At 44.4% G+C, this 26,035-nt stretch overlaps 1 protein-coding gene across 3 annotated transcripts in view; it reads left to right on the top strand.

The window, feature by feature from the left end:
* Positions 1-26,035, top strand: part of DOCK2 (dedicator of cytokinesis 2) — a 355,728-nt gene that overhangs the window by 93,287 nt on the left and 236,406 nt on the right. For all 3 annotated transcript variants that reach the window (XM_036423739.2, XM_036423738.2, XM_036423737.2), the window contains one exon: positions 1,332-1,438. In XM_036423739.2, the coding sequence (XP_036279632.1) occupies positions 1,332-1,438 (107 nt within the window). The remainder of the gene's footprint in view (positions 1-1,331; positions 1,439-26,035) is intronic.

The raw sequence follows: 26,035 nt of genomic DNA, 5'->3' as shown, positions 1-26,035 counted from the left end.
CTTTGGTTTTCTCCTTTTTCACTCTGTTCTTCTAGTGAAATGGACGCACTATTGTAATGCAATGGCGCTGTTAGAATGGGGCCATCTGAGCCAGATATGCCCTTTCCTTCTTCTTATGGAAGATTTTAAAACTTTTTCATATGAAATACTTTTAGATTTAGAAAAGAGTTACAAAGATAGTACAGAGTTCCCACAGGCCCTTCGCTCAGCTTTCCTTAATGTTCACCTTCCCCGTATTTATGGCATTTATCACAACTGAGAACTCCTCCCTGGCACAAGTCTCACTGCACCCCTTTCTTCACTCAGATCTCACCAGTTGTTATTTTTAACTGATCTCTTATTTCTGTTTATATGCTTTTGCAGGCTTCTCCTCATCTTTCTGGCCTTAAACTGAATGTTAGATTTTTGGAGGAGTTAACTCTGTAAAGAAATTAAGTTCCTTCTCCAGCCTGCACCATTCTCTGGCACGACTTCTTCTTTATCTTCTTATTGCACATATCACCTTGCATTGATTTGCTTACTTCTATGTCCTTTGTGAGCCTCCATTAGAATATAAGTTCCATGCCACTGGGACGGAGTCTCTTCCCACTGTCTCCCCACTGCTCTGCACATTGGTGGTCACATATTACGTAGATACTTAATAAGGACTTGAAAGAATGAATGAACGCAGGGAGCTCATTTTGGAAAGCTCACAGGGGCTATAATTGTATTTCAGTGATAGCTTTATTTTTTCTCTATTTGGGAAGAGCTGTCTTCTTTTTCATGTCCCAAATGGGTTATAACTGACAATTTTTTATATACTTTTTAAAATTAAGGACCTTGTTTGATCTTAAGACTTATTATAAAGCATTACCAATCACATAAAACATTAGTAAATAAGGTGATATGATAATGGAGTGAGAATCTGCTTTTAAACCCCTGTTTCTTCAACTCATTTGCTGCATAGCCTTAGGAAACTTAGTTAACCTTTCTCAACCTTATAAATACTTATCCTACTTGTGAAATTGGGATAAGTGTTGGAGCTGCCTCCTAGAGTTAGTCGTGAGGTTTAAAGGGCATCATGGAGGTAAAGGGCAAAACATGTGCCAGATGCACAGTCAGTGCTCAGGGTGACTGGCATTCCTTTTTGGACTTTCACATCTTTGCATGCTGTTGGTGTTCAACATCAAGACCAACTGCACATCTTCACTGAGGGTTTACTAAGCAGCCGATCCTCTGCTAGGAATTGGGGGGCCTAGGAAGCTGGCAGTCTGGGGGGTGGGCTGTGAGTGCTATGATGTTGGAGACACTGGTCTCACTGGCTCTCTCTCTGTCCTGATTTCCTGCCTCAGCCAACTCCTGTATGAGTTCTATACCTGCATCCCACCGGTGAAACTTCAGAAGCAGAAAGTCCAGTCCATGAACGAGATAGTCCAAAGCAACCTCTTTAAAAAGCAAGGTGAGTGCAAAGCGGCCTGGCTGAGTGGGCGGAGCCACAGACCCCATGTACTCCTCATGTGGTCCTGCTCCTTACATGCTTGGCTGGACAGAGCAATCTGCCCAATTACTAGACCAGCTCCCTAATCACCCCCTTAATCCGAGTAAATGAGAAAAGTATCTAAGCTGACAGCTTAGGTACCAGAATCTAAACTGATCTTAGAAGAGCTTAGGTGGCATCGTTTGTCTCTCCTGAGAAAGGTTAATGAGGTGGCACATTTGGAGTGGGATGCTTTGGTTTTTCTACTCTATGGTATTTGCTTCTTTCTTTAACTTGAGAGGAAATAGATAAAGCTGCTTTGGGTAGAAAGATCCTGTTATGGAGAAGTTCTCAAAATTTCCAGAGGGTCAGAATGACCTGGAGAGCTTGTTTAGATGTGGATTTCTACAACTCATCTCAGAGATTCTGATGGAGTGGGAGTTTGTTTTCTCTTTTAGTTTTTTTAAAAATGTGAGTCATTTTTGAATAGGTAATGCCTATTTTACAAGGATCGAAATGCCAGGATATGAGAGGGCGCCACCTGCGGGAGATGCCCCCAGACCCATGCATAGCCACTAGGTCCCCTTCCCTAGAGGCAACTCAGCGCTCCCAGTCTCCAGTGTTTGCTTCCAGGGCCTCTGGATACATGGGTTCCCAACAGTGGAGTTGATCCTTTAATAACACTTTGCTTGAACTTTGAGTGTCAACTGATCACAGATCAGGAAGTGGGAGACGTTGGTCTCACAGGCTCTCGCCACTCCTGCACAGGCCAATTGGAAAAAATCCGAGTCTAAGTCAGCCTGTGCAGCTCACACTCTCGTTCAGGTGACCACTGTATGCAACACATCCTTCCCTTGTCTCTAATGATTGCTGCGCAAATAGTAGCATGTCATACAACTACCCTGTTCCTGACTTCCCTCACTAATGCTATTTCCTGAAAAGCAGTGCATGTCCATGGACTTGAACAGGAGTGTGGTCAGCCTCCTGCTCACGCAAACTGACCTGTAACTACCAGTCCTAATCAGCACTCCACTGTCAAGGGCCTCCTGTTTTTGAGGCTGGAGAGCTAGGTGGGCACAGCTCCTCCGGATAAAACCAGATAGGACTTAGAAGTCACTGTTCGCTGTCCATCGCAGCTCTAGCCACATTCATCCTTCTTGGCATCACACCTGTCTGTGAGGGTAGGAACAGTGACTCCAGGGTGAGCAGTGTTCTCTGTAGCCCAAGATTAACCCTTCCCAGTTAGATCCCTCTCTGTCCATCCTGGTGTCGGTGAGCCCCTGGGCAAGGAATGAGAGTCTTGGGAAGCAAAGGGTCAGTCAGCACCCAACTGGTATTCACTCAGACAGTGAAGCTTGAATATTTATGTAAATTGCCTGGTAATCACCGAAATAACCAGGAGCCACTTTGCTGTAAACATTTCTTCCCCAATGCGTGCTTAACATGGTGGGAGTCTCTGGAGTTGAGGATAAGACAAGGACATGGGAACAAAGTGTTGTGATTTTATATTCATGTCTATGGCTTCCTGACTATTCAGACAGATGTGACAACAGATTCATGCAATGCATTTATGCTTTGTTTGTGCAAGGTGGCTTGTGCAAGGTGATTGGACTTGAATCCTGGTGAGTGGTGTTGCATTTCTTTATTACTAGCTTTTTTTCAAGTGAACGTGCTGTGGTTTTCAAGTTCTGACTTCCACATCAGAACCAACTGCCCTCATGCTGGAAGCTTTGAGACATGCCTGCCCCTTCCTGCCCTGGCAGGCCCTTCTTGGATCTCAGGTGGCGTCACTGTAGAGATGAATCAAGTCCCCTGTTAGGGACGTGACGACGACGCTGGCTTCATGTGGTGCTGCATAGGCATCAGAGAACAGGGTTACTTGGCTCTTCTCATTGTTCAGAGCTGCCATCACTGTGAGGGGCCCTGCTCAGTGTCAAGGCCGGATAGAGTGCAGGCACTGTCCCGGGTGGGGCACAGGGTGTCAGCTCCAGCCTGGCAGAAGGCAGAGTAATTCCTGACTGCAGCCCCACCTCTGGGCTGGGCGGTGGCCCCGGAGTGTTAGCATAGTCCCAGGGCCAGCTGCACAGCTGCTGCTCACCAGGCCTGCTGTGTCTCTGAGTTTCAGATTCAGTAAAAGCCCTCTGATTAATATTACCAGACAGAAGGCCAGTGCTGTACACAGCTACAAGAGTAATGAAAAATTCTTAGCTTCAACCCATACAGATGTGAGAAGTGGGTGAGCAGAGAGCTTTTTGGGGGGCCCATTTTAAAGAGGAGGCAACTCCCGTCTTTGGCTCACACGTGAACGCAGTGTGCTCTATGCACAGTTTAAGGAAACTCCTCTCCCACTATTTATTTGCTAAGTGAACTTTCTTCCCAAAATAACCCCCGAGGGAAACTTCAGCTCATCCTCCTTCTTAATGAAAACAGTCCGAATCCATGCGAGCTTCCAGGGTGCCAGTGTGTGAGCGCTTCCTTCATACCATTCCTGTGTGAGTTGGGTTCCTTGGCCAAGCCTGAGCTGTAATGAGATCCCTCCTGTTCTCCTTGTGCAGCGTCCTGAGCCTCAGGGGCCTGATTTGCTTTGTGCCTATACCCGTTTGACCTGCAAGATGTGCAGATTGTCTGGATTATTGTCGGTGACGTCAGCTCACTCTCATAGCCTTGAACTTTGCCATCAGCCGAGGGCCAGAGGCTCTTAGGCAGTTTCTGAAATGTTGGCCGACTGTCCTATTGGCCTATCTTCAAGAGGATCCTATGGAGAAGGAGAGAAACTTCACTGCTTAGGGCTACTCATTCTGGGGTCTTACTAGGCTGGGGTAGATTCCTGATGCAGTCCCTTAGCAGTTGTGGGACTATTGGCAATTTACTTAACTTCTCTGAGCCTCAGTAAGCTCATCCATAAAATGGGCAAAACAATAACAGTGTCTGTCTCAGAAGGCTGCGGTGTGGGCTAGTAAAAGGATAGTACATTTAAAGCGCTCATCACAGAACAATGCCCCATTCCCAGTGGCCACTATTATTCCTGGTGCTGTGGTTATTCTTTCTGCTGCTTCTTTCATTTTCCCAACGTCCACCTTGACCTTTGGATTTCCTGCAATAAGGGCATGTTTCATGTTTTATTTTTATTTATTTATTTTAAATATTTTAAATATATTTTTATTGATTCAGAGAGGAAGGGCAGAGAGCTAGAAACATCAATGATGATTGATTGGCTACCTTCTGCATACTTTACTCTGGAGATCGAGCCTGTAACCCACACTTTTGCCCCACCGGGAATTGAACCATGACCTCCTGTTTCACAGGTCGACACTCAACCACTGAACCATGCTGGCTGGGCTCCTTCATGTCTGATAATTGCATGTAACCCTGAGCTAAGCTTCTTGGCTTCCCTAGAACCTACGTGCTTTCCTCAGGGTCTGAGGAGCAGGGGACTTCAGAGGGCTGGGCTGTATGTACTTCCCATTCCGGCCTTGAATGGTTTCTCCAGGTTTTATTTCATTTCCCTGCAGTATTTACAGAGCACCCATGCCAGGTGTGTCTGGAAGGAGAAGTATAGGTCAGGGCAAGGTGTGTATGGTTTCTCACTTCACTGTTTCCCTTGCTGCAGCCTCAATATAGTTAGAGTTTGGGACACCTGACAGCCATCCTCTGTCATGATTTGCTCCTTGGGGCTCTTTCAGAAAACACACATGCTCACACGTACCCATGCAAGCTCCTTTCCACTACCTTTTTTCTCTTCTGGAGGCAATTACTTTTGACTTAAAAAAATTATATATATATTATTGATTTTTTACAGAGAGGAAGAGAGAGGGATAGAGAGTTAGATACATCGATGAAAGAGAATCATCAATCAGCTGCCTCTTGCACACCCCCTACTGGGGATGTGCCTGCAACTGAGGTACATGCCCTTGACCAGAATCGAACCTGGGACCTTTCAGTCTGCAAGCCGACACTCTATCCACTGAGCCAAACCGGTTTTGGTTACTTTTGACTTACTTGGCCTGTGATCTTTAGTAAATTACTTAATCCCTTTAAATTTAAATTTCCTCATCTCTGAATAACCACAGCATGGGTCTCATTGGGCTGTGGTTCAGACTCAGGGGCATAATGTGGCCTGTTTGTCTGGGGTGCAGGGGAGTTGAGTCACAGCAGTCAAGGTCCCGGCAGAGTGGCTGGCCCTGCGTGGATGACAGCAGGGACAGTGAGAGGAGAACTGGGGCATCTGTGCAGACTAATTTGCTCTCTTTGCCAGCCCAAGCTCAGACTTGCCTGGTGGTGAGGGTGGGTGACAGGAGGAACAGAGAGGCCCTGGGAGAGCTCTGAGGGGAGTCTGCAAGGAAGCCAGGCCTTCTGGTCCTTTGGAACAGATTTGTCCCTCTGAGAACCTAATCTCTAAGTAATGTGTCTTTTTAGTCTTATGCTAATCAGATGCGCCATCTGGTTCAGTGTAAACTGCTTTGGGATCCACATTGCTTGCTTTTCTCAACTTCCAAAACAAACAGAGAAGGAGCAGAAAAGGGAAAGGGAGAGAGACAGAGGTTTGGAAACTCTTCCCATGTTTATTTTCAACCAATGGATTTTTCTTTGGAAACTTTATTGAGCTGTTCTCTGAACACAAGGCATAGAGTTTTCTCTTTATCCGGATGCAGTTTCCTTCTTCCTCCCCTTCTTATCTGTCGCCCACAGTATCTGGAGCTGTGGGACCTCATTTCACCATGGGCTGAGCCACTGCAGGGGGTGCAAGGTCCAACTCCATAGGGGTTTCTCTTTTCTAATGACCACATCGCTGTAGCATGGGCTGGGAATAGAGAAAAGTCCGCTGGCTCCAGCAGGCATTACTCTGCCTGGTGAGCTGATGTAAGGTCTCTGAGCCTCCAGGGTTCCACCTCTGGAAAATGCGAGTAGAAATGTTGCCCTTAGAATATGGACTCTTGATTTAGGCTGTGCGTGTTTATGATGCTGGCTTCCTCACTTACTAGCTGTGTTCCTTTAAAAAACTAACCTCTTTGAGCCTTGGTCTCTTTAGCTACAGAAATGGAATAGAGTCTGTAAAAGAACTAGCAAAATTCCTGACATAGTTGCTGGCATCTGTTTTAGAGGCATTTGTTGTATCACAAGAATGACCACAAGAATAATAATGACGTCCATATCTTAAAGGAAGAGACTTATATTTATTAAATGTCAATTATATAGGGGCTATACAGACAACACATGTGTTAGATTCTTACAACTCAGTTACATAGGTATTATTTTCCCTACCATCTTATAAATGGGGAAACCTAGAGGGTCAAGTAACTTTCATCCCAATGAGACCAAAGGCTACTCAATATATTTGTGTACTATTGATCCCAAAATCTCAATGGTTTAACAATGTAAAAGTTTATTGCTCTCTTGCATAAACCTGATTCTGATTGTCCTGAGAAACTATGCCAGCTGGTACCCAAGCAGGGAGGCAGGAAGATAGGAAGCACAACTGCTCTTAACTACCTCACCATGAGAGTGACACCTGCTGATGTCATCCACAGACCAGTGGCCACAACCCATCACATGTTTCCATCCTAGCTGCAAGGGAGCTTGGGAAGTGGAGAACACACATGCACCCTTTTTCTCCCTCACAGGTAGTAGGTGTTAGAGCTAGATTTGGAATACAAGTCATTTGAATAACAAAACCCATCTTCTTTCCACTACACCATGCTTTGTTCTCATAATGAATAAAAAGAAGATAGTGTTTATTTTCTTATTGGAAATGCTTCCTTCTCCATATTAGAAAAAATACCTCCCTGTTCCTTCTGAGGCATTTTCCTCCTTCCATTCTCCATTCCCCTCCCTTGTTCTAAGTGCTGGGCTACTAAGTTCAGGGACCTTTGTTGTGACAGGAAAGGGGACTCTTGATGCCAGTGGCTGCTATGCCACTGCAGAGTTTCAGAGCACAGCTTTCCTGCAGAGAGCAGCCCTGTAAGCAGGCTGACTAAGGCTTGGGAATTCCACATCAGACTCTTCTGAAGGGAAAAACAGGGAGGGAACAAGCCCTCTTTTCCCCAGGACATGCTCCAAGCTTGTGGCTGGCACCAGACATGCCCTTCTACAATTTCTTTCTGTGCAAACACTGCCTGGAATACCTTCCACTGCCTCCCTACTTCCTTCCCGCCCCCAGCCCCCTGACTAATGGTCCCTACCCATTTTCTGAGACCCAGACCAGATGTCCACTCTGTAGTATGCTCTCCCTGATAGCTTAGGCTTTACAGTTGAGTCCTGTTCAAACTCACTCTGTCCCCACTGCAGGCTGGGCCCCGGAATGGTGATAGGGACACAAAGGCTACGAGTTGGCAAATTCTGCACTGCCCTCCATGTGCCAGGATGACACAGCTTCTTGATTCTGTTTATTTATAATCTCATCTAATCTTGTGAGTCTCCACATCACTATGTCCTGTGACAACTTAAAATTTTCAAGTAAAGACATTTTGTGGCTTCAGATTTAAGCAGTCTTTCTAATTCAAACAGTCCCCTCCCCCTCTCTAAAGGGAAGACTCTGCCTTTGACTTTCCCTAGAACTTATCTACATGGCTCTCCTTGGGACTTTAGCTCAAGAAGGGGTGTTTGGACACATGTGTCTTGTGGATTCAGGTCTCAACAGCAGACAAAGAGGCCTCTCACCCTTCCCTCCCATCCTATATGCTTCTTTTCCAAGGAGGCCTTCCTCATCCCTCTTCCCCAGGGCTATAAAATGGACTGGCTGCCAGGGTACCTGGATAATACAAGGTATGATAGCAGGGAGTTCAGTAGGTTTGAAATATCATCCTGGGTTCACAAAGAGGATAAATCAAGGTGTAGAACCCCTGAGAGGCAGAGCTCTCAATCCGTGGCTGCACCTGGGGAGTTTGTTAAAACTGTAGAATCCTGGACTCTCCCCCTGAGATTCTGACACTGAAGATTGGGGAGGGGGCCAGGAGGGGGCCAGGAGGTGCATTGCAGCAGCCTCCCCAGGGATTCGGATGCAGGTGGCCCCTGGCCTGACCCTCTCTAGTTGGAAACACAGCTCCTAGAGCCTGAGTGGAGGCCGGAAAGCAGCATGGGCAGAGGGAGAAGTGGCTCCCAAGCACACAGGGCAAACGTGCAGCAGGATGCCTGAGGTTTTCTTCCCCCACCTGCCTGTTTATGTGACTGTCTGCGCTGATGAAGTGAACTCCTGACAGACAAGGTTTAAGTTTTATTTCTTTGCGTGCTCAGTCTGCTTAGGGTCTTACTGATATCAGCTTCCAGAAACTAGTCTGTAGACCTTGGTGGTAGAATGCATCATTGTTATTGGCCAGTGTCCTTTAACAAAAGGAAAAGGAAAAAATGTTGTACAGAACTGGAGTTGTTCTAATTCTTGATTCATAATTTACCTCATCATTGACCCACACAAGGGCCAGCTTTCATTTATGTACATATTCAGTTAGCTATTTTAATAAATTAAATATCCATGTACTCACCACCCAAAACAAAAATTAGATATTTAACAATTGGCCAGGCCAGTGTTTCTCAATAGTTGAGCATTGACCTGTGAACCAGAAGGTCACTGTTCCATTCTCAGTCAGGTCACCTGCCTGGGTTGCAGGCTCAGTCACAAGCAGGGGGCATGCAGGATGCAGCCAATCAAATCAGTGATACATTTTCTCTCATCATTGATGTTTCCATCTCTCTCTCCCTCTCTGAAATAAATAAAAAAATATTTTTAAAAAATTAAAAAAATAAACTTAACAATCAACTTCATATAACCACATGGCTCTCTTTCCCACATTCTTAAATCCTTTGTGAGTCATTCCACTGCTGTTCTTTTTATGCAGTTTTATTGCATAAATATTTATCCTAACATTTTGGTTATTTTAGTTTTACAAAAAGGGTATTGAACTGTGAGTAACTTAGAAGGACATATTTTTCCCACTTAATATTATTCTAAGATTCATCCATATTACAGGTTGCTGGTGTTCATTGTTTTGAACACTGTAGGACATTCCACTGTGTGAACAAGCCAGAGTTTATTCACTCATATTTTCAATTTTAGGCATTTGGGTTATTTCAGGTATGTGTTTTTTGTATTGTAAGCACTACTGTTAAGAACATTCTTGTGCATGTATCTTGTTATATGTGGTTAAGGGTCTCTATTGGGCACAGAATTGCTAAAAGATTTGCTTGATCATAGACCCTATGATATAGGGGATCTGACCATGTGACATCAGAGACAGTGTTCCCCTGGTCTCCAAAGGTGGCTTCACTAACTTACATCTCCACCAGCAATACATATGCGAGTCGGTGGACACATATTCTCTGGGTATTATCCTATTTCTTCAGTTTTGCCCAGGCCCTCCTCCCCCATACCCACCTTTCCTCCGGTAAAAAAAGAGTGTAGAATGTCATCATTTTTTAAGTTGCATTTCCTTGACCACTAGTGATGCTGAAAATTTTTTCTTATATTTCTTTGCCACTTGCATTTCATGTATGTAGTATATCTGTCCGTTCTTCTGTGCATTTTTCCATTGGGTTGGTTGTATTTCTCTTACTCACTTGCAGGATGTTTTATATTCTCTTCATACTCATCTTTTGCTGATTGTATGCATAATATCTTCTCCCTATTTCTACAGATATAATTTCTCTTTTTAGTTAAGATATGTTTTTTGGACAGAAGTTTTTATTTTTAATACAAATTTATGAATAATTTTCATAGTCAAATCTTTTTGTGTCTTGTTTAAGAAATCTTTCTCAACCCCAAAGTCTAAAAGGTTTTCATTTATATTTTTACTAAGAATTTTATATTTTTAATAGTCCCAAATCAACCTATAGTGCTTACATTTATACAAAACATAGATGGTGTGAGGTAGGAATCTGATTTTGTCTTTCTTGCCATTTCAAGCATGGGGCAGGCTCTCTCATCTCCACGCCAGTGTCATTTTGCATTTCCAGGACATCACTCTTCCCTGGAGACTTGAGGGCAGGGATTCCATCCCTGGACCCCAGATTGCTTGCAGTTCCTCTGGGCTAGGTGAAAGCTAAAGGGTCTGAATGGTCAGGGAAAAGGGGTAGCATGCCCCTGTGTTATGTTAGCATCCTGGGGATTGTATGCCAAGACAGCACTTCTCCAGGTGACACCTTCTCAATCACGAAAGAGATGAGATGGTTTTCTGGGAATGAGAATTTTTCTTATAACAAGAGATAGCCTGGGCCCTTAGGGCAAGCTTCTTGTAGTTTTTCTATGTATCTGATAAAAAGATTCCTGAGCCGAGAGGAAGAACTGTGGTTTATTTACACAGTGGAATTCCTACGGTGGTCAAAACAATGAACAGCAGCAACCTGTAATACGGGTGAATCTTAGTAGAACATTAAGTGAAGAACAGCAGTGGAAACAGCATTGGGAGTTTGCTGAGTCCTTACTATGCCCCAGGCACCATGCTAAACTGCTAATGTGCATGATCTCATTCACTGCACCGCTGGCTGTGCGACCTTGGGCAAGCGACTTAACCTCGGTAGAATAACCATAAAATCATGTGATTTTATAGAAGGTTAAACAGATGAAGGGAAACCGCAAGATGACCTCACAGTCACAGAGCCAGGCGTAGAATGCTGGGAAAGGTTACAGGCTGGAGCCAATTTGTTTCTTTAATAAAGAGCCGTGGAGTTTTGAGAACCTGTTTTTTTCTTTTTTCCTTTTTTCTCACTGGAGCATTTAGAGGCATCAAAGATCTTCAAATAGGGGTTTGGTCCTCCCAGCTACAGTGTTACAAAGCCACATCCAGTTCCAGAATGTTCCTTCTGCACTCCAGAGATCTGAGAGGGGGCTGTCCTTCACATCCATTCCCTTTTCGATGTGGTGGATCACAGAATCCCAGCCCCGAAAGAAACCTTTACACAGGGAATCAGAGAAGACAGTGATCTAATAAGCTGCAGACAAATCCAAGAGAGATTTATGAAAGCGCTCTTATTATATATTTTTTTTTTGGCTGAAGTAAAAATAAAAGGGCATACAATCAAAGAAAAGAATCCCTTTTGAACCTCCAAAAATACTCAGAATAGCAGCTTTTAATGACATGCTGAAGTACAGTTTAATTGGGCAGGGGGAGAAGGCTCCCAGATCAATTCTTTAATGGCCATCCAAATCAAGTCTTCTGCAATTTTTACAAAGAGGATTTACCTCATTAAAGCTGGAGAACAGCACAATCAGGCTGCCCTTACACCTTTCAATCCATGTTCCATGTTCCATGGGGTTCTTTTCCAGTTTGGGAATGATTCTCTGTGTAAGTGGAAACACATGTGATGAGGGAGTTTATGTTAACCTTTAAAAGGTTATGTGTTTATTCTAATTCTTTTGGTTTTTGTTGTGAAGTTATAGTCATGGATGGTTTGAATTATAGTGAGGCAGGTTTTAGAATGTCCTGAGACTTTTCTATCTGTTAAAGTTTGATTTTGCTGATGTTCCCCCCCCACACACACACATCTTCCTAGAATAGAAGGAAGTTTCCCTAAGACTGTGATGCAGTTAAATTGAAAACCTGCTACAGAGTCATTTCAATTCAGGTAATATTTATTGAAAATATAAAAATGTAGCAGCACTGTGCTACAGGGAGTATGAAAGAACAATTGTAATAAATAATTTCATGGCCACCACTTACTTGGTGCCTGGTGATATGCGTAGCTTTTCACACGTTATCTTGTCTCATTATCATGACGTCCCTGTAAAATTTAGGTATTCCCATCCCCATCTTGCAGGTGAGGAAACTGAAGATGAGAGAGGCTGAGAAACTGAAGTTGAGAGAGGTTGAGAAAGTGAAGGTGAGAGAGGTTGAGAAACGTGACAACCGTCACATCCCAGTAGCGTGTCAGAGCCCAGAAGCAGTTGGGGTCTGAGTCCACAGCGCAGCCTCTGGATTGCTGTGCATTGTGGTGTCTGGAACAGAAGGGTTTCTGCCCCCTCAGGGAGCTTGCAGCTGGGAGAGAAAAGTTCACCCCAACTGTCTTCACCTTTGAGCCCACACAGGCCTTGAAGGTAAAGGGAATGAAGGTGCAGGGTCCTAGTTATTAGACCATTTAATAAGATGACCTTAGCAAATGTGTATTTCTTTTCTTTTTTCTTTTCTTTTTTAAACTATATTTTATTGATTTTTCTTACAGAGAGGAAGGGAGAGAGATAGAGAGGTAGAAACGTCGATGAGAGAGAAACATCGACCAGCTACCTCTTGCACACCCCCTACCAGGGATGTGCCCACAACCAATGTACATGCCCTTGACCGGAATCGAACCTGGGACCTTTCAGTCCGCAGACCGATGCTCTACCGCTGAGCCAAACCGGTTTTGGCGCAAAATGTATATTTCTAATGCCATCTTCAGTTAACTTTTCCCAGCAGATTTTCCATTTACCCATCAAACATGAGAATTTTCTTCACTTCCAAAGTAATATGACTCTTTTCATTTTTTTTCCTAAAATACAGCACCATTTGGTCAGTCATTCATGTCCCCACCTTTGACGAGACAAGTACCCAAGTATTTCTCTTACTAAGGAAACGGAGTGGCAATGATCCATGAACACTCGCTTAGGGTGAGGAGTGAAAGGGAGCAGTGAGGACTGGGGCAGAGTCTGTGCCATGGGATATAGGGCGCTGCGGATCAGTGCCCAGTCCTTGTTGCTATAAATATTTTTTTAAAGAATCCTCCATTGGACTTTTATCAGAAATCTGATTTAAAAACAAACAAACAGGTTGCAGGCCAAATAAATCTATATATGGACCCAGGGAAATAGCCTCTGGTGTAAATTTGTAACTTACAAGGTTTAATAAATTTATAGAGTTTTAGTAAATATATATTTAATAGGTTTATTTATGAATAACCCTTTAAGAATGACCATTACCAGAATTCGGTGAGAACAGTGCTTTTGGAACGTGGACGGGTTCATGGAGGAGACAGGATGTCAGTGAACATCAGAGAATAGTGAGTGTGATAAAGTCTTCTCTGGAGCAGTCTGTAGGGAGAGCTGGGCGTGCACCAGCTGGAGTGTCTGAGCTGCGCCTCAAGGAGTCTTGGGGTTCACCCTTGCCTGATAAGCTCCCTTGCTAATGGGGGCCTCAGCCCACACTGTAAGCTCTATCAGACCCACTCCTGGCCACACTGGTCCAGTGTTGGAAAAGATGACATTTATTGTTTATAGAAGTTAATATTATCAAAACTTTGTGAATTTCCATAGAACATTTGGAAATATTGAAAAGCTCCCATGGTCTCATGATTCAGAGGTAACCATTGTTTATTCTTCCTCTCTTTTATATCATATTATTATCTGTAATAATAAAAGTGTAATATGCCAATTAGACCGGACAGCCAAACGACCTTCCAAATGTTCTTTCAGATGACCTTCTGGTCAAAGCCGGGGCTGCGAGGGCCAAGGCAAGCCGCTGCGGCCTCTAGTTTTACATAATTGTCATAAGGTTTTACCAGGTTTGAGACCTGCATTATCCACTGAGAATTATTGGGAATGTTTTTCCAGGCTATTTTTAAGGACTTTATGGGATTTTATTATATAGATGGGCTATGACCGAGTTCACTATTTTCCCATTTAGGGAAATCTGGGTTCATTTAATTTTATGATAGAAAAACTTACTGGAATCCATAGCTTAGTAGACAATGTTGTCCTTTTTGCTCACAATTTCTTTACTGTTGGGCATGAATCTCACCCAGCTTTTCCAGCTCTGGCCCAGGATTCTGACTTCCTTTCTCTTTTCTTCTTCTCCTCCCCCTCCTCCCCCTCCTCTCGCTCCCCCTCTTCCTCCTCCTCCTCCTTTTTCTTTTTCCTCTTCTCTCTCCCTCTCTCTCTCTCTCTCTCTCTCTCTCTCTCTCTCTCTCTCTCTCTCTCTCTCTCTCTCTCTCTAATTTGCTTCCTCCTAATGCAATAGATGCAGTGTAAAGCATACTGTATGTCTCTCATACTGAGCTGGAGTGGCATCGCATGACACCCTACAGGCAGGAGCGACTGCCCAAGTGGAACCAGACACTGAGCAAAGAGGGGGAAGCCAATTAACCAGACAAACAAGGCCCTGACCATGGCATGAGCCTAAGAGGGTAAAATTACTTGAGATACAGACATCCATTTCTGAAGTTGGCACAGCTCAGGACAGTTGTGCAGAACAAGGGTTTGGATCAGGTCCTGGCCTTGTTGCCTTAACCAGGACACCTCACCCCTAGGAGCATCCAGTTCCTCACCCATCAAAGGGAACAGTGTGGGGTGCTTACCTCACTGGTTTGTCCTGAGCAATAAACAGGATAAAGCCTGCATGAGGCATGTGGTGGGGGAGACAGGTCTGGCACTCAGAAAGGGCAGCAATGTAGCATCATCATCATTGATAACTGTTACTATTATAGTATTTGTCATCACCTGACAGTGGGGCAGAATGGAGCTGGGAACATTCTCAGTTCAACAGGCTTCTATCTACTCCAGCTGGGAAGCGAATGGGTCTCTAAGTCATTCAGTGTCTATCTCTCTTTCTCTCTTCTCTCCCTCCCTCCTCCCCCCTCTCTCTCTCCCCAGGTTGAGAATCGCTAGCAGGGTCACCTAAGACCATCAGAAAACACAGATATTTACATTATGATTCATAACAGTAGCAAAATTACAGTTATGAAGTAGCAATGAAAATAATTTGATGGTTGGGAGGAACTGTATTAAAGAGTTGTGGCATTAGGAAGGTTGAGAACCACTGCTGTAGACATTTGTTCTACTTGGGTGGTGGGTTAATTTGAGAGACACATGAAGGGTTGTATGTGCTTGTGTGCATTGAAGAATGTAGCATACCATGGTGGCAGGAGGGGTGTGTGTGGATCCAGTATCTGAGCCAGAGGGCCGTTAACAGCCAGCTGCCCAGATACAGTGAGACTCAGCAATTCAGAGAACAGGTCTACCCCTGGATGGACGCAGCCAGTCGCTCGCCCTCTTCTCCAAGACAGCGCTCCCTTCCTCTCTCCTTCCTCCCTCCAAGGCAGTTTAGTTTAAACATAAATATTCTAGGTCTAAAGAAATCTCTGCTCTGGCTCTGATGAGGGAGGTCAGCAGTGGGGAGGCTGTGCATGTGGGTGGTCAGGTACAAGGACAACTCTCTGTACTTTCTGTTTAATTTTGCTGGGAATTTACAGCTTCTCTAAAGGGATAGTTAATTATAAAGTGGTAGAGATGTAGCGAGTGCACACAGACACACAAGAACCATTCTTTGGAAGAACAGAGAGAAAGGCCCAGAAGGATTGGGTGGCCTTCTGAGACCCCTCAGTCACCCACACACCAATTGTTATCATTGGATGAGAGACCCAGGCTTGGTAGGGTCCTCTTTCTCTCTGGTTAACGGGCACATGCCAGTGTCTTCGGGAGATGGCGAGGGAGTTCCTTCATTGCCCATGCCTGTGGTTGGGCCAGTGGTGGTCTCTGCCCTTGCTGGCTCTCTGGTGTCACTGTCCCTGCAACAAACCCAAGTAAGCCATCTGTAGCGAGGACTAGGTGGTGGTTCAGGTCCACCCTGTGCCCACCCCACTACCCCCCCACCACCACCCAGCTTCCAGCTGTGCAGGATTAACCACTTCCCTGTCTTTGACTCTGACGTTGTCTCTGCCATGGCGGGGTCACCTGGCCCATGCCCACATTGTCCTCATGCAAATCCTTTTAAAATCCATTGCCTTCACTCGATCTGGAAACACTTCACCTCACCCCGCACCCTCTTCTGAAGCCTGCTCAGTGGACCGGTGTCCACTGCTCTCAGCGAGGCTTCCTCTCCTCTGTCGTCCAGGTGTGGGATGGGGTGATTGACTACAGGCCCCATAGAGAAGTGGGGGCTGTAGGAATGCCATTTTCCCTCCCAGAGAGAGTGACAACCAGTGTTCTTTCTGGGTCAGCTAAGAGGCAGGCACAACCTTGCCAGGTGAGCGGTATTTTTTCTCGGGCAGAGCACTGTCTAATCTCATTTGGGGGAGGCATATTTTCATTAATGTGGCTTTGGCCTCAGTCGCCTTGGCTTAATCATTGCTCTGCTTAGAAGCAATTGGCTCCTTCCCACCCAGCTTGAGCCTATTTTGCCCCAGAGTGTGTGTGTGCATGCACGTGCACATGCGCTTGTGTGTGTATATGTGTGTGTGTGTGTGTGTGTGTGTGTGTGTGTGTGTGTGTGTGTCTGGTCATTCTAATACACCTTTCTCTAGTGCAGTGGTCGGCAAACTGGCTTGCGAGCCATGGTTTTCCGCTCTGTTGACTAAGGAGTTTGCCAACCACTGGCCTAGACTCTCGATTCCAATAATTATAGGCTGTTGTTGTTCTTGTGATTAAGCCCCTATCCCAGTGGCCAGCAAACTCATTAGTCAACAGAGCTGCAGTTTGCTGACCATTGCCCTAGTGAAATCTTTGTAGACTCCCAAAAAAGATGGGCAAGTTGTCAACTTCTCCTCCCACAGTGAGTTCAAGTTGCACCGATGTAAGACCTCTGGGCGTCCTGCTGGCAGCTCTGGCCATGCTGTGGGTTCCTCGGTTACCTTTGGTTCAACAGATGCCATGGAACCCACACGGTGTGGGTCTGGGGAGGTGCTCCTCCTCTCATGCTGCTCTCAGATCTCCCTTGTGGCCTTGGACAAAGCCCTTACCCTCTCTGGGCTCCATTCTTCATGTGCATCATCAGAGAGCTGGAGCTCCAGTACCCTGTCCATCCCTGACGGTCTCTGAGTCCGCACTGCCAGACAGCATGGAAAGAGGTAGCGACTTCAAGCAGACAGAAAGCTGCTTGAAAAGCACTTTGTCATCCTGGCGTGCGGAGGGCACTCGTGTCAGTCAGACATGAAAGACACTGAAGGTCTGGCTGTGCTCAGAGGCATCCAGGGCCATGTCCTGTCCACACCAGCCACAGCTGATGCCATGCTGGGTCCCCTGAGAGGTTTGTGGGGGTGGGCTTGGTGTTTTCTGGCACAGGGGGACCTGAAAGGGGGCAGAAGTCAGGACCATGGCGCCTCACTTACAGGTGGATGTTCCTCTTCATACAGATATTTCTGTGGGTCTCAAATAATTGCTTCTCATCAGGCTTGCCCCTGCCAATAGTGCAGACTTGCCGGGACCTATGTGTGAAGCGAGATGCTTGGTTGGTTTGGTTTGGTTTACAGGAATTCGGGGCTCCCCACTGGTGGCAGCTGCAGGTTTTAAAATCAATCACAGTCCAGGTAGCAGGAGGGTCACCACAGCACTCTGCTGTCTGTTCCAGGCTGGTGCTGAGAAATCAAGCAGGTCCCAGCCGCTGGCCAGGAAAATTTGTGGTGTTTCAGGGGCCTGCAGTGAGTTGTAAACCTTGATAGATGGGGGACCTGCTGTCAGCGAATGGCAGAATAGCTTGTACCGTGTTCAAAGGAAAAGGAGAAATTACTTCTCGGAGCCTAAGAACCAGGATGTTCTCACGCCCTCGTTCATCAGGAGATCTCTGGCCACATACATCAAGACACAGCCCTCAAGGCGTGTGGGCGGAGCAGAGAAATAGCTTTCCTGCTCTTGCTCCATGACAGGGAGCAGCTCTGACATCCAGGCTCCTCCCTGGTGGCCAGTCTTCTGGACATTTTCTTTTTAATTTATTTTTATTGATTTCAGAGAGAGGAAGAGATAAGGAGAGAGAGAGAGAGAGAGAGAGAGAGAGAGAGAGAGAGAGAGAGAAACATCCGTGATGAGAGAGAATCATTGATCGGCTGCCTCCTGCACATCCCCTACTGCAGATCCAGCCTGAAACCCGGGCATGTGTCCTGACTGGGAATCAAACTGTGACCTCCTGGCTCATAGGTAGAAACTCAAACACTGAGCCACACCTGCTGGGCTTTCTGGCAGCTTTAAGCTCTCCACGCTCTAGATCTGACCCCGAGTTCCTTTTTCCTTTCTTGCCAACGTAGGGGAGCACACTGGGAAGCCCTGCTGGTGGCTGCAGCTCTCCTGCCATCTCTTTGTGCCTGAGGGTCAGAGGTGAGGGCCACAGAGTGGGTGGAGTCTGCCTTGGAGCAGATCCAGTTCACTCAGCAGCCACTCAGGGCTTCAGTCCGCAGCTGCATCCCAGCTTTGCTCTGCCAGTTCTTGCCTGGGCATGTGATCCCCTTTGGTGGCTTGGTGTCTTCTCAGTGCTCACAGTCCCAAACTAACCTCTGGTATGTCTGCTTTCACCGTAAGGCCTGTATCTTTAACTGCCTCTGTGACATCTCAAATTTCATATAGGATGGATGGGGCCACCCTTATAATGAAGGGAGACAATATTTAGAACAGGTTTTCCAATTCCGTAAATGTCTATTGATCCCCTGCTATAAACGAAGCATTGAGTAGCCATTCAGGGAATAAAAAGTTGGCAAACACATGATAAAGTCCTCAAGGAGCTTTGCCTTCATTTGCAAAATGAGGCACTCTTTGTTCAAATGCAGGATGGATATTCTATAGCAGAAGTATAAGCAAAGTGCCTTTAGACTTGAGAGGAGAGGGTTGTATGATTTTCAGACCTTTCTTCTTTGTAACTTCTAAAATGCTATTTAAAAAAACACAAAAAGCACAAGAGAGCTTCAGAAATGTGAATATTCATTTTTCTCTCTCCATTTATTAACCTAGATTTTGCTAACCTTTGATTTTCTTTTCTCCCCCATGATCTTGACTTTGGCTTCAAAAGTATAAAGAAGGTTTCTTGGATGACCTTTTTACCAAAGGCTTGTTGCACCTGGAGACGCACCGCGGGGTCTATTCATCTTGTTTCACAGTCTCTGAGTTATACCCAGCGGTGACCTTGGAAAAGTCACGTCACATCACTGCTTCTTTCTTTATCTGTAAAATGAGGATAATAATAGGTTTGATGAGAATGTGAAATGAAATCATGCTTAGCAAGGTCCCTGGATGGTAAAAAGCTGCTCTATGAGTGGTGGCTTAAAATGAATATAAGGATAATTATTATTTTCATAAATTATTTATTCATAATTATTATGTTCATTTTCATTATTATCAGTTCAGAGTCAGAGCTAATGTAGAGCATTAAGAATAAAAATTTGCCTAAATTGGCTCTCTCAGAATATTAAGATAAGGGGGAAAAACAACACATAACCCTGTTTAAGAAGATATACAGATACATTACCATAATTACAATAATATTTACTTTTTATAATTTTTATAGAAACTTTATAGTTTTCTGTCATCCTTATACCATGGAGAAATTTATTAACTACACCAGATCTTGCAAATGAGCACACTTAGCTTGTTTTGAACTGCCGGTCTAGGTGGTGTGTGTATTTCCCCCTCAGCCCGTTCTTCTCGGAGGAAGGGGGTAAATAACGCTGGCAGTCTGAGTCAGCATGCTCTGTCACTCACCTGCATAAACTACACTTGACCCAGGCCATTGGCCAGGTGGTCCGTAAAGGCTGTTTGAAGTCGGTGCTTTGCCCCCGGCTCACAGCCAAGGGATGCGCGGGCACGGATCCTGGGCAGTCAGCTGCTGCTGTGCCTGGAGTGCAGTCGATTTTATTGATTTTTTTCCCCAACACAACAGCTTCAAAAGGCTCCTTTGCCCCAGAATAGCTGATCTTTTCAAATCTTTCTTATTTGCTCCTGGTAAGACTTTCACAGAACAGGGTAAATGCAATTAACAACTGTATACTTTATTAGGGGTGTCGAACTCAATCAGAGAAGGGGCCAAAATCTAAAATCCAGCCTAAATCGCGGGCCGAATGGTTTACTGAACAGTCATAAACTGTCATTGTGATGGAAACGCAGCGGAGTGCAGTGATGACAGCGCGGTGCGGGCCACATTGCAAGGCCTGGCGGGACGGATTTGGCCCGCGGGCCTTGTGTTTGACACATGTGCTTTAGGTGATGACAAGGCATCCTCGAATGTGTTTAAAGGTTCCACAAAACAGACACATGGAGTTGAGTGAATCCTTGAAGAGAGGAGAGATTGCCTAGTCCAACCTCCTCATGGTAAAGCCAAGGACACCAGTCCAAAGAGTGGACATGACCTGCCCAAGGTCGCACCACGAGTTGGCCACAGAGATGAGAAGCCAGGAATCCTAGTTTGTCTTTCTTTCTTTAAAAAAAATATATTTTATTAATCTTTACAGAGAGGAAGGGCGAGGGATAGAGAATTAGAAACATCAATGGGAGAGAAACATTGATCACCTGCCTCCTGCACACCTTCTACTGGGGATGTGCCCACAACCAAGGTACATGCCCTTGACCAGAATGGAACCTGGGACCCTTCAGTCCACAGGCTGACGCTCTATCCACTGAGCCAAACTGGTTTTAGCAGTATTTCTTTCTTTTAATGCGTGTTTCTCAAAATGTGGGCACGTACTACCATATGCCAGTTTATTCTCCTTGGCACGCTGGGTAATTTTAGGTATATACAAATAAAGGACTGCAACACAGAAGCAGATCACTCATTTTCTTCCAGCTCCCTTTCAGTCTTTCTAGGGCACGGATGGCATGCCTTTCCCATTTTGTCTTGAATCTTTCTCTACTAATGTCCCTTGGTAACAAAGAGGGAGCAGACCTCAGGCTTAAGCTCCTCTGACAATTTAACAAAAGTGATTTGTTTGCATAGTGTTGATACACTCGCCATACCATCGATGGCAAGGATACAGGTTTTCCATGTTGAAAAGCATATTTTTCATTTAAAATAAATGTAAACATCTACTTTAGAAAAAATAGCAAGTGAATAACGGTGCAAGCTGCAAACCATGAGGAATCCATGGTGAGTTTCACATTAGCAACAATAATGGTTAACTAAAGCTTAGAAAAGATTGGATTCTGCCCTTGTGAATGCTCTGAGCCCTTTGAGGATAGATGTAGCTGAATTCCAGTCTCCTTCTCATTCATGTCATGCCTTTGTTTATGTAGCAGCCAGAAAAACAATTATTAGATTTAAGAGGGAACCATAAAAACTATATATCAGAGATGAACTCAGAAATATTGACAATCTCATTATCAGTAACTCTCCTACAAACTAAACAGATGGTTTGGTTGCCAATTTAGTTTTGTATGTGGGGACTTTTGTGTATATTTTCCACTATAAACAGTAGGCCATTGTTACATTTATTGAGAACAGAAACTAGTGTTATTTTTCAGGGACTAAGGCTCTAGTCTAGACCTCATTCTTGTCTTGTGTTTTCCCTGCTAAAGAAGTACTTTAATTTCTGATTATCTTGCTATTCATTGAAAGGGCATGAATAAAGAAAAGGTGGCAAAATGCAATTCACCCAACATTTTCCCACTATTGTCACATTTTAAAGATTAAAATGAATGGGATATGAATATTAAACTTATTCATCAAATAGGGGTATAGATAAGTCACTTTCTTTTTCCTACAATTTACTGGTATCAGGTGAATACATGGAAAGAAAGATATACCAAAGAAGGCTATTTTGGTGATGTTTCCATTATCTTTAATAGCTAACCTTTGAATATGGTTTAATTTGTTTTCCTGCTCCCTGAAGCAAGAAGTTCCTGATTGCTGTCACTTAGCTCCCCGGGGACCCAGGAGCCCCGTAGACCAGTTACCGCTGGCCCACAAGAGCCTGCCTGTCCCCAGTGACACACAGAACTCATTCACACCTCTTCGGGCTGTAGGCCATTATGTGTGTGTTTTCTACAGTGCTCCTTCAATGGGAAATTTATTATCATTTAGAGGAATATGAAGAAAGAGAAGGAAGGCAGATTCAACTTCTGGCCACTTATGGGCAGTTAGAATCAGCCGTTTGAAAAATGGGCTTCCGAATCAGCAGAGATGTTGCAAAGTGACTGGTAGAACTGCGTACAAAGAGGTAGCATGCCGAGATGCCAAGAAATAATGCCATTTCCATGGCGGCTAATAAAAAGCTTGCATTGCTGAATTCAGGGCGAGGAAGGTTAATGATGATACATTCTTTTTTGGTACCCAAGATTAACAGGATAACTTACATATTCAAGTCAATTCAGACACACTGCTAATGGAGGAGGCATGCAAAATTAATTTCTACAGCACCTCTCAAATTATGATCACTCAGTCTTCTCTGGCTGCTGCTCTTAGTTTTGGTAGGAGCTTCATGCATTCTTACAGGGGGTGCACGCCACTGTGTAGTAGGGCATCTCTGGACCTGGGGAGTTTGGAGAGTTGGGGATGTGTTTCCTTCAGTCCTTATCACCACGGTCCTCTGCAGGGTGTTTCCCTGATGGGATATGTGCACTTTCTCACGAGCAAGGTTGTTGCTTGGCAGGGATTTTGGTTTCAATAGTCAATGAGACAAAGGAACTGAGCTAAGATGAGAAGAGGGTAGGAGGTGGGGGAAAGACTGAGAGAGATGCTCTCTCTTCATGCAAGAGATTCTCTGTGTAGAGTTGGGGACAGTGTCTTTGGGTTACTGCTGCCTTGAGTCCTATTTAGGATCAAGGCTCAGATGACATAGGAACTGGCTCTGGAATCTAAGCACCTGAGTGTGAGATCCAGTGCAATATCTTATGCAATTTGCTTGATTTCATTAAGCCTCACTGGGTTCACTATGATCAACAGGGAAAAGAATAATACCTACCTGAGGCCAGTATGTTTTTTTGATTTTGGTAGAATTTACATATAACAAAATGTACACATCCTTAGTGCACAAATCAGGGAATTTTTTACATACATATATACCCATGCAACCACCACCCACATCAAGAGATTAGTATATTTCCATTGCTCAGAAAGTTACAGATGGATATTTTAAAAATTAAATAATAATAGTTTTCACTTTTATAGTGCTTGTCATGGGCTAGATGTGCTACTGTCTCTAGTGTGTTACATATATGATCTTGTTTCATTCTCACAACCTTGTGAAGGGAGGTACTCTTATTAACTCTGCATTAAGATAAAGAGACAGAGATTAAGTGACTTGCCCAAGGTTATAAGGACAATAAGGTTCCTGCTCTTAACATCCACTCCCCATCACTGACTCTTAACACTTGCCCTGAGGCCTGGTGCCTTATTAAGTGTATCAGATAAATGAGAGTGGAACCTCCTTAATGCTGACATTTCTTTCCATTCCTTCTCTCCTTGTCTGGGGCTGGTAGGCTGTGCATGATGCTCTAGCAGGAGAGTTCTTAAAAAGAAATATTTCAGAGAGGAAGGAAGAGTGAGATAGGAATATCCATGATGAGAGAGAATCATGGATCAGCTGCCTCCTGCAAGTCCCCCACTAGGGATTGAGCCCACAACCTGGGCATGTGCCCTTGACCAGAATCAAACCTGGGACCCTTTAGTTCTCAGGCTAATGCTCCATCCACTGAGTCAAACCAGCTAGGGCTCTAGCAGAACACTTGAGGGAAAAGGCAGGCTGTAGCCACTGTTCCATCCCAGCTTAAACGTCAGGTGCATTGTGAATGCTCATCATCCTTCACTGTTTTTCCAGGAAACCCTGCCCGGGCTCCCTCTCAACCATCACTGCTTGATAAAGTGACAATGTGGCACACTTATTGGTTAGATCACCTGGGAAGTTTTGGCTGCTTAACCATCTTTGGGCTCTATCCAAACCTTGTCCTCATGAGGATCTAAAATATTCAAGTGAAAATCCCTCCATTCTAAGCCCCTTTTAGCTCACTTGTCCCAGATTCCCCATCTTTATATTTTCCCCATCAGTCCCCGTTCAGACCCCAGGACTTGCTGGTTTTCCTTCTCTTCCCTTACTTTCTCCTTCTCCTCTTTGTCTTCTTCCCTTTCTTTTCCTTTTTCTTCTTTTCAGTTCATCATGGTCTTCAAGATCATCATCAAATAAACTGTAATAAGCCACTCACTCAATGCTAAATGCACTGTAATTGCCCATTATAGATTCTTTGTGGGAGGCATCCGTGGTTAATGTGTCTTTCATAGAGTTGAATTCACGCTTAACCTTTTGTACTAGATCATTTTCAGACACATTTAGCTAGCCATCCCTTTGACATCTGCATCTGAATGTCAAACTCAACATTTCCAAAATAGTATTCATTGCATTCATGAAAACCTTCTCCTCTTCCATTATTTTTCTGCCAGTCATTTGGAGCTAGCCCTCAACTCTTCTTGCGCCTCATTTTTCACTTTAAATTAAGAACTAGGACCTTTGAATCTTTCTAATATATGCCTTGAATCTGGTCTCTTCTCTCGACCTTTATCACATATCTCCTGGTTCTATTGTTACCAGTCCATGTCTGTGTCAGGGGCTGACCATGCCCAGGCATGGGTATGGGAACTTTCATGAGTCAGGTTCTTGACTAGTGCAGGAAAAGTTTCAAGATACAAGTCCAAGTGAAAGTGAGGCAAGGAAGAGCCCCTGGAGACAGGATCAGAGGTCAAATCCAGAACCAGTTTCTGCTGCTGCCCATTGCTCCCCTGGGTAGCAAGTCTCATAGGATAGAAGAAGCAAAGTACACACCTGAGGAAAGGATACACCTGAGAAAAGGGGGTATAGGTGTGCTCAAAGGAGAGGGCATGCTGTTATTCTTTGTCCTGAGAGTTTTATCTATTTTTGATACATGGAAATTTTAGGGGAGGCCCCAAGGAAGTATTTCAACAGAATATTCATTAGATTTCCAGGCATGTTGTTTAGTGTGCTGGGTATTAAAATGGGGTCATTCTCTGGTTAGTTTTACCTTCATCTTGGGTTAGTCTGGATCTCACTGTTTTTTGTTACCTACTATGGTGATTTGAACCATCTTAGACATCTTCACTTAGGGAGGTTAGGGTTTTGTGATTTATCAGCTGGTGTTAATTGTTCAGTTATCCTGGCCATTGTTCAGCCATTTGCTCAGTTTCTTCATTCCATTTGCCAGAGAATGCTCTTAGTTTCTTACTAATCTGCTATACACGCTTGAGCCATATACAATGCTAGGCACTGTATTCACTTAAAAAAAAATGAAGGTATGTAAGGACAAGCACACAGTCACTAGCATCGTCCATTTATTGTTTTCCAATCGAGCACAACCACATAACACAGTTGAAAGAGTCAAAACCATTAACTTTGCTCAAGGTCTTTTCAGAGCTAAAATCCTACCATTTGATTTCAGAAGCAGCTAATCACTCTACACTTAATGGAGGACATTAACATGCGAATGCAATAGGAAACACTTCTTTGAGGGTTCCATGCCACAGAAAGCTATGCTTCTCAAAAGGAAATGTTCTTTTTGGCCTCAACTCTCAGGAAACTCAAGAATGTGGATGATTCCCTTTATCTCACTGATGTCATGGCCGTGAGGAGCCACACGGGCAGCTGGAACCTTACATTAATGTTTACGCTGGCATGCCATGTCTTTCTTCTCTCTTCTTTATGGCCTAAGAGGGTAGATGAAGAAATACACAAACTCGTAGTAAATACACCAACATGTCATGCCCAAAACAAAATATTAATGTCTGTTTCATAAAAGTACAGTTTGAGATTTATCATCAGGGACTGAGCGTATTTGCAAACCCAGTGCGTTTTATTTTCTGTGTGCTTCTATACTGTCTTGCCAGTTGACTGGTTCTTTATTACACTTGGACTGCCCACGGGCGAGGGCCATATATTGGCCTCTCTCTGTAAGAAAGCTCATTACCCGTCATTGACAGATACTTACTCTCTTTA

This window comes from Pipistrellus kuhlii, unplaced genomic scaffold, assembly GCF_014108245.1.
Source record: "Pipistrellus kuhlii isolate mPipKuh1 unplaced genomic scaffold, mPipKuh1.p scaffold_m20_p_8, whole genome shotgun sequence".
Classification (NCBI taxonomy): Eukaryota; Metazoa; Chordata; class Mammalia; order Chiroptera; family Vespertilionidae; genus Pipistrellus; species Pipistrellus kuhlii.
The sequence above is the reverse complement of the archived record's forward strand: the minus strand, read 5'-3'. Positions and strand labels throughout refer to the sequence as shown.